Source organism: Gymnogyps californianus, chromosome 1, assembly GCF_018139145.2.
Source record: "Gymnogyps californianus isolate 813 chromosome 1, ASM1813914v2, whole genome shotgun sequence".
NCBI classification, from domain to species: Eukaryota; Metazoa; Chordata; class Aves; order Accipitriformes; family Cathartidae; genus Gymnogyps; species Gymnogyps californianus.
In genome coordinates, this window is record NC_059471.1 from 134516688 (window position 1) to 134526009 (window position 9322).

At 41.4% G+C, this 9322-nt stretch overlaps 1 protein-coding gene across 2 annotated transcripts in view; it reads left to right on the plus strand.

Annotated features, from left to right (window-relative positions):
• The window catches only part of RIMKLB (ribosomal modification protein rimK like family member B), a 46268-nt gene extending 37264 nt beyond the window's left edge, over positions 1 to 9004 (plus strand). Inside the window, exons 3-6 of one of the 2 annotated variants that reach the window (XM_050898753.1) lie at positions 1620 to 1850; positions 3770 to 3856; positions 6788 to 6991; positions 8448 to 9004. In XM_050898753.1, coding sequence (XP_050754710.1) covers positions 1620 to 1850; positions 3770 to 3856; positions 6788 to 6991; positions 8448 to 8911 — 986 coding nt within the window. In that variant the 3' untranslated portion in view covers positions 8912 to 9004. The remainder of the gene's footprint in view (positions 1 to 1619; positions 1851 to 3769; positions 3857 to 6787; positions 6992 to 8447) is intronic. The other variant, XM_050898761.1, reaches the window with a different exon arrangement.
• The last annotated feature ends 318 nt before the right edge of the window (positions 9005 to 9322 follow it).

Sequence of the window (9322 nt, forward strand, 5' to 3'; positions counted from 1 at the left end):
AGTTAAAAATCTTTTGCTTGCTGAATCTGTACTCCTTTTCTGGCTAAAGGAGATGGTAGTCCATTTCCTGATGTTCACATTCTGCTTGGGTTTTTAGCAGTGTCTTGTTTTTAATCTTGCTTGAGATGCCTCTAGAAAATGGTGTGTGTGTGTGTGTGTGTGTGTGTCTGAAGCCTGCTTGCTTAAACACGCAAGTCATGTCAGCTGCAATGCGGCAGTGCTTGGTGCTAATGAGGTGAGCAGCCAGAGCACCCGTCTGCTTATGTTTTCTCATCTCTCTGCAGTTATGGCAATGAGGATTGGAAAAAGGGATTTGTATTGGATATGGCTCTGTTTTGGCCTTTCCAGAGTGTGGTTCTGTGTTGTCCTGAGGACTGGGCAGCATATTTCTGCTTCCATTTTGGGAGTTAGGTGGTTGCTTCATTATATTTAAGGCAAGCTCTAAAATACGTCCTGGTTGGGAGAAGAAAAGAAAACAGGAAGTACAGAGAGGGGGAGACCCTCCCTTCTGTCTCCGCCCCCCCTTAATTCAAATGCACCTTGACATGAAATATATTGCCTGGCAATATGTGTCTTCAGGTTGCAAGTCTGTATTTGAAAATATCCTTGGAATAGAGCTAATCAGGTAATTAATTTGGGCTGGATCTGAATAGTTACAGCTGGCCTTTCATAGGCACAAAAATGCAGATGCACTGTGATTTCTCAGCTCACATTCTTTTTAACCCTTAAGGTGCTGACAGCAGTGTGAGCTGTGTGTTTTACGCTGAAGTCAGAAAGTTTTACTTTGAACATAAGGCAAATAAAGTGAGTATCAAATCCTGTTTGTCTTTTCCCATCTTCCGATGCCAGACTATCTTCATTGAGCTTGACGCCTTCCCGTCCAATCCTATCGTATTCCCATTCCTGCAGCCTGTCTTTCAGTGTTTCTTTTTCAGAGGCATCGTCTGTAAAACTATAGGTCATGATTAAATAATACATTGGTCTTGGTGGCAAAGCTGGCTTTCCTTCTAGTTCCTGCCTTAATGTCATGGGGTGCTGCCCTGCTAGCTGATAAAGTTATTTCTGAGTACTTACTTAGTATAAATCAGATCGTTGAAATTATCTGTGTTAAAAATACTGCTAGTTTTTTTTTTTTTTTTAAGGGTCATATCTAATCTCTGTTACTTTGGCAATATGTTGTATAACATGATACCACAAACAGAGGGCTCAATACAGCTGGGACTGGGAAAGGTATGAACTGTATTATGTAGGCAAGAACCAGCGGTGGGAGGTAGGAGCCTCCTGAGCTATTGATACTGCTGGTGTGAGCGTAGTGTGCAGCTAACACCCATAGGAAGGATGACATGTCAACCTATAAAAAAAGTCCTTCACCCTGGGAAGGAGCCCAAGATTGTGTGCCCTAATAGAGTCTGTTCTTTGCCTAGTCCTAGTTTTAAGTGGGTTGAGTGACATGTATGAAACAGCACAGCTGACAAGATGCATTTTAGGGAGAGTTGCGCTGTTTTAACGCTCACTGTTGATCTCTGTTGTGATCACATATAGTGCAGTATTTCTTTGCCTCTTTACCTTCTCCTGAAGACCGTGTAGTTGATTGGGATGTTTTTTTCTTCCTTCTTTAGGTCTCCGGGTGAATGGGGAGCTCATTACTGCTTACCCGCAAGTGGTGGTTGTGCGTGTACCAACACCTTGGGTCCAGAGTGACAGTGATATCACAGTCCTTCGCCACCTAGAGAAGATGGGCTGTCGATTGATGAATCGTCCCCAAGCCATCCTCAACTGTGTCAACAAGTTCTGGACATTTCAAGAACTTGCTGGTCATGGTGTGCCTCTTCCAGACACTTTTTCATATGGTAAGGCTTTTGGATCAAAAGGATAGCATACTATTTATGCTTTTGCAGTGCAAAAGGTATGAGTCAAGTTGTGGAAATCCATAGAATTAAATAACATGAGGCTAGTTCCACAGATCAGTATTCAGTAACCAGAAAAGGAAATTAAAGTCACAACACTCAGATTCTGGTTTTGGCTTTGTTGATTAGCTGTGATGCTTTGGGAAGAGTACTTTTAACTGTACCTCAGCCTCCCAAGCAACTAACTTTGGCTGTTGCTACTAAAACACTTTGAACTCTTTTTCCAATTGCCCGAAACAACAGACAAGAACTTGGGGAACTAAATATCATAGGATACTATAATGATCTAGACTTTGGTAAAACCTGAAAGTAGATTAAACTTCCATATGAATAAAAATATCTGCAAATATATTAGTTATTGTGAAAGGACAAAAAGAGTACAGGCCCTCGTGTTCAACTTTTATCAATGGTTTGGGGTTTGTTTCCCACCAGAACAGTTAATTATTGATGTTTCTTGTGCCTGCCTCTGGAGTCTGTGGTTCCTGACAGAGTGCTAGATTAGAGGAACCATTTGTCTGAGCTACCCTGATGCTATTTCTGCTTTTAATTACAATATATTAAAGAATTGAAGATACCTCTCAGCCTTCCTTTCCTTCTTGGGAAATAGCAGTGCTTTCCTCCCCTTTGTGTGGTTGCACCAATAGGCTTTTGTAATGGGAACTTGACAGCAACAAAAACATGGGTTTCCATCAATTACTATGAATTACTATTTCCATCAATTACTGTGAAAACACATTTGAGAAGAAACATACCCTTTCTTTATAGATGTGGTGGCTCTAGCTCTTTGAGAAAGGAATAAGTTTTTAATTTTTTTGGGGGGAAGGGGAGACCACGAATGATGGGGTAATTGCAGAACATCTCTGTTTGTTCATAACTCCCTGCCACTTCTTTTAATGCCTGCCTCTGGAATTTGACAGAAGCATGACCTTTTTTTTTTCTTTTTTTCTTTTTTCTTTCTTCTTTTTTCTTTTTTTTTTTTTAAATAAGTATCAAGTTATCAGTGAGAGCTGGCTTTGCCAAGAAAAACAGGTTGTGTTGAATGACATGTTATTCCATGACATGCATTAAAATCCATGGCAGGGTAGTGATGGCTGTTGCTGGCTTTGTGACCAGTGTCTTGGCTTGACTTCTGCGCTTTACTGCACATGCTGTTAGAGGAGTGTCATCCCTTTGTCTGCTGACTTTCTCTTCTGTATTTCTTGTACTGTGGTCAGCCTTCTGTGAATTGAACTGAACTCAAATAACCTTGAAGTATCAACCATAATCATGTGAATGGTCGTTAAAAGCTACTCTCTAAGGTCCTTACAGATGCAATGAGACGAAAAGGTTGAAGTACTACTTCAGGAAATAGGGAGAATGAGATGCAGGAGACTTAAGCCTTGGAAAGGGGGGAGGTGGAGTGACAAGATTTGGGTTGTTGCTGCTCTCTGGATTATGCCTTGTCTTTGTATTCCATGTTGCTTTCCTGGTTAGTAGTTTGGATGGAACTGTTACTGGTGTTACGTCTGTGCTGTTTTCCTGCTAGACATTTGAAAAGGTGGGAATTGATAAAGTAAAAGGGATAAACTGGAATAAGATGGTAGAATTGGGGCATTCAGGGATTGGACTGAGCCTTTTGGGGTTGTGATCAAGAGGCCTTTGTCAACTTGTGTCTTCCATTGCAAAGGAAGTAGGAGTTAGTATCCCACAGGTCACAAACACCTTCAAAGTCTGATCATGCTCCCTGACCAAGTTCCTCTTAACTGATAGTTTTTTCTGCACTGTCTAAGCTGTGAGGGTGGGAGGAATGTGTGGCAATTACATCCCCAATTTGGCCTCACCAGATTGGTGGCACATAATGTTGTTGGTTTTCTTTTTGCCAGGTGGTCATGAGAATTTTGCCAAAATGATTGATGAGGCGGAAGTGCTGGAGTTCCCTATGGTGGTGAAGAACACGCGGGGTCACCGAGGTGGGTGTGAGGTCAGGGGTGAGGGCAAGGAGTATTCTGAGCAGCACTCTAAGATTTTGTCTCGTCAAGGGGTGATAGTTAAGAAGGTCTTCTATTAGGTGTTGGACTTCTTCAAGGTACATCTAAATTCTACCACCCTTCGACTTCTGAATGTTGAGTAGGCTGCAACACTGGGAAGCAGTTTTAGTAGAACCTAGTCTTGCAATAACAGGAGGGGTAGAGGTTCAAAATTATGGTGCATTGGTGACTTCTGTGAGGAGAACTTTGAACTGGAATAATGGAAGGTCTGGCCTTAGGGAAGCAGGGAGAAGCCTACGTGGATTTTAGGGGTGTTTCTAAATAGGCGTAAGAAATTAAATCTTAGTTCCTTTAGTCTTAATTTGACTTTTTTTCTACTTCACTTTGTCTATAATTAGGATTCTGATTTAAATAAAATCTCATGTATTGTTTGTCAAACTGGTTCTCTGTTTTTCAGAAAAATATCTCTGACAGTGCTGGTGGTAATACAGCAGGTTCAGATGAAATTGTTCTGTTATCAGTCTTTTGTTTTAAGTGTTGAATATGAAACACTACATCAATTTTGTTTAATGTTAGTTAGTGATCTACTAAAGGAAACCAGGTTTAAAATCCATTTCAGAGGTTATTTGCACAGGAGGTTGCACTGTTTTTAATTTACTTTAAAACCAGTTTAATAAATACTAGAAGAAAGAGACTGAAACTGAAGTTTAAGGACATAAAACATCAGTTACCTTAAACAAAAGCATAACAAAAAGACACCACTTCTTCCTTCTGATTGTCCATCAGTTTGTTCCCACTCTGTGCTGCTCTGGTGCATCTCTTCTGCTGGCATGCATGTTTCTGTAGCCATGTAGTAAATGGATTCAGGAACTGATGTTGGGTGAATCTAGATGGGTTATTTTTACTTGGATTAATTCCTTACATGAATTATCATTTACTCACACAAATGCTTGTGTTGATGTAATGGAAGAGTGAGAGCAAAAGGCTGAGGCAGAGGAAGATCAGACCTGCTTCTGTTGGCAGTTCTGTTTATATGGTTTTAAAGTGCTTGTGGAGCTGTGAAGCCAAGTTGGAGTTTGACTTTGCAGCAAGCTGAGTTTGACAACTGTGGGGTATCTGAGACAGTGGATTTGACTTAACACTGCTTCTTGTTAGGATCTACTAAATAATTACAGTGTTTGCAGCTATTGACTTTCTTCTCCCTTTTTTAGCCAGAATTCATGTAAATCTCTGCTTACAAGTTTTGCTTTAGAGCACTTAAAATTCCAGGCATTTTAATGCAAATTTGTGCACAGTACATATCCTTTCACATTAAGAGAGTTGGGGGAACTTACTCAAATGAATTGAAGAGCAGCCATTTGCAAATTGTATTTAAAAAAAACCCAGGCAAACATGGTCATAGGTACTGGCTGATGAATAAAAGTCATACTCTTCTAGGCCCATTTTCTGCATAGTTTGCTGCTGCAGCAAATATGCCAATCCTATTTTTGCCAAGATGTCATGATGCTGCATATTTCCCAAGAACTAAGTAGTTCCCCTCCAAGGCATCATTCTTCCTATCCCATTTTAGGAATACGGTAGGATTATTAAGTGCCTGTAGGAGAGCTGAAGTTGGGAATGGGAGAAAGCACATGGAGGTTTTTGCTTTCTTGTCACGATTTTTAAGCCTACATTCTGATACTCTGTTTGTGACGAGAAATTCCATGTTCCTCAAGTGTTCTGTGTTCCTCTGTTCTGTGTTATGGAGACCTTAAATCCTGACGAAGCAGAGGCTCCAGTTGGGCTTTGGAACACTTGGTAGAATTCTTCTTCACATGTTATTTCTTCTAGTTCTGCTACTGCTGCATTTCTGTTCCCTTAGTTAAGATAGGCAGTTTATCAATTGATTTTTGTACTCTGTTGATATTGTAGCATAATTGAATGACAGTTCTGCCACAAAAAAAAATTGTGCAGCCTGATTGCAAAACATGAATCTGATATGACACATAAGAGTCCTTAAGAAAGGGGAAGAGGAGTTGGGAAATGTAGCTAAAGATGGAAAGGAATGCCGTCTTGTGAGACTAGAAATGAGATGGAAAGCGGTAGAGTCTGTTTCAGGAGTGACTTTCATCAGTATTAGTAAAATTGGAAAAGACCAAAGAAGTCTTTGGTGTGCTCTAGAAATGAAGGGGAATGAAATGACATGGTTTAGGTTAAACAAGTCCTTGAGATGCTTACTTGCAGAAAAGCTAGTGATTTGTAAAGAGATTTTTTCAAAATTGTAGTACATCCTGTTCATTTTATGTCTTGTGGAATCTTCTGCTAAATTATCTTGGATACTGTGGAGTCTAGTGTTTTCCTCTGAATGTAGTTGTTTCACTGCAAAGCCTCATTCTGGAGTTGCAAGCTCTTGTAAGTATTGGGAAGAGCAGCTCTCAGCAACTTCTCAACAGAGAAGCGGTTGGTTCTGCAGTGGCACCCTAGTGACTTCAGAGTTCTTAGCTGCCTGGTGTTTAACAGTTTCATGTCATTGGTTCGTGTGTGTCAAAGCTGTAGGCTGCGGGTCCAGTCCTTTTGGATGAACAAAACTGTGTTATTAATTAAATGTCTTCTGCTCTTTAAGTATTTCTTCCTTTTTTCTCTCATTAAGGACTTGTACGAAAAGGAGTTGAAATTACAAGACCACTTCCTTTATCTAAAGCTGTTTTCTTTTCTTTTTCTTTCTAACTCTGTCAGTACTTGAACACTTAGAAGCACTGAAGCAGTGGAACACTGATGTCCACAGAAGAATTTGTAAATGGGTATAAGCTACAGATGGGGCCTGTGAGAATGGGCAGCATACTGGTCAGAGGTTTTACTTTTATGCACTGAATCATTGATGCAGCTCAAATCGGTAGCTTCTTCCAATCTTCCATTGTTCTTTTCTTCATACAGGTAAAGCTGTGTTCCTGGCACGAGACAAGCACCATTTGGCAGACCTAAGCCATTTGATCCGTCACGATGCCCCTTACTTATTTCAAAAATACGTTAAAGAGTCCCATGGCAAGGATGTACGTGTCATCGTAGTAGGAGGCCGTGTGGTGGGCACCATGCTCCGCTGCTCAACAGATGGGAGGATGCAGAGTAACTGCTCACTTGGTAGGAAAAGCATTGTTCATGGTTTTGATCAGAATTTTTCAATCCAGTTGAAAAATCACAAACCCAACTGAAATAAGCTGCAGCTTTTATGATGTATTAATTGTGCTTACTCTTGGGGGTTTATAGAGGAAACATGAGAGTGAGGATTAAACGAGATGCGTGTTGAGCAAACACAGAAGGAGAGACAATCTCTGCCCAAAGTATTAGATGGATAGGACGGATGAAAAGGAGGGGGAAGGTCTAGGAACACAAATGGAGCAACTGATGTGGTACTGGCAGACATGCTAATGCCATGTTATCATTCATTTCATCGTGTTAAGAGGAACAGAAAAAGAAGAAAGACAGAAGACGAGACTCGGGGAGGTGGAGACAGCCAGTTGGCAAGAGGGTAGAAGAGAGCGTTAAGGGAGGAAACTGTTGAAGGCAATAAACAGGCGGATTGCATTGTGCAGCTGCTGTGCTGCCTTAAGTCTGTCAGGCTCCTCCCTGCAACCTTTTCCCCCAAAGACCATGTCTGGGAGGAAGAGGAAGGTTACTGCATTGATTGTGGCATACTCAGAACTGAGTTTCTGCATAGCTTTGTGTGTAGGACAGGGAGGTTTCTGAAGGTTAGAAAGAGGAAAGAGGGTTGAGGTTGCCTGGCTGAAACTGTACTGAACCTGAGCAGGGATGGGATAAAATGTGTTCATGTGTAGTACAGTTTTGGTTAGTCAAAATGTCCAAAGTGCTTGAGAGGTTTTAGTTACTACTTGATGCTGAGGAAATACAGCCTGAAAGATTTTTCTGCTAAATGTTCTTTGGTTTGTTATTGTTTGTTTGTTTGTTTGTTTGTTTTTAAACTTAGGTGTTGTGATAGATGAAGTCTGAGTCGGTTAATACTTAGATGATGGACTGTGAACTGGACCAGCTGAGGTTCAGACACAAATGTTCCCTAATTCTTGCTTTAGAGACAGTAATCTATGATAGCAAGCTGAGGGGGACATGAGCAGGTGATATGTCTTAGCCCCCATCCCCCTCAATTATATCTTAAAGCTGTAGTCTTATCAGGAACACTTGGTTTAATTTTGCTGAAAGATTTCTTGTGATAACTTACAAATATGTATGGGAGACCGCTACCTTAGAAGGAACAAAGGTGGTTTGTTAGGTCATCTTTTTAATATCCCAGAATCATAAAAATGTATGATATCTTTCTTGACTAAAAGGTCAGCACTTAACTGTTTTTTAAACAAGTCATAATCTTGACCTGGCTTTGGCAGGTCAGAATCTTTTGAAATCCTGCTGTGGCTTCAAGTTCATTAGTAGTCACTGAGGAAAGGAGGTTGCTTTCTGAGTCATCGGCAGTATGCTTGCAGGCTTGCTTTGGAAATTCCCAGTCAAAAAACACCAGCCAGTTGAGAAGGATGTCAAGTCACCTGTGACCAGAGTACAGACAGCAAGTTTTTTTCACTTTTTCCAGGTGGCGTAGGGATGATGTGCTCACTGAGTGAACAAGGCAAGCAGTTGGCAGTCCAAGTGTCAAACATCCTGGGGATGGACGTGTGTGGCATTGACCTGCTGATGAAGGACGACGGTTCATTCTACGTCTGCGAGGCCAATGCAAATGTAGGTTTCATTGCCTTTGACAAGGCTTGTAATCTAGATGTAGCTGGTATCATAGCGGACTATGCCGCTTCTCTCCTTACCCCCGGTCGCTTGACGCGGCGCATGTCCTTGCTCTCTGTGGTGTCCACGGCAAGCGAGACTAGCGAGCCAGAGCTGGGCCCTCCAGCTAGTGCCGCTGTCGACAATATGAGTGCTAGCTCCAGCTCTGTCGACAGCGACCCTGAGACCACGGAGAGAGAGTTGCTCACCAAGCTCCCGGGGGCTTTATTCAACATGAACCAGCTATTAGCCAATGAGATCAAACTTCTTGTGGAGTGATGCCACATGTAAATAGATGACCGACAGAACTCTCTCTTGTAAATTTTTTTTTAAACCAACTTGCAATGCTGTTTATCAGAGAAGCTAAGAGGAATGGGGGGGGGGTATGTCAATCAAGAAGGCAAGAGTAAAAGGCACGCGTGCTGTGACTGCTGCCCCTACTTTTTTGCAGAACGTAAAATTGTGTTCATTCTTCAGCATCAGTTTTCTAATGAAGATGCTCAGTTCACAACCTAAGTGGGAATTTTATTTGGATGCTGCTTTGGTCCCCAGATGTATTGCAGTTCATGTCTGTTCACTGGCAAGCATTGAAGCATGATTCACACTTGAAGATTTTCAGAAAGCTGTCTGGTAGCTTTCTACAAACTTCTGTGAATTACTGCACCAGTTAAGTCTCTTCTACCTCTGTAA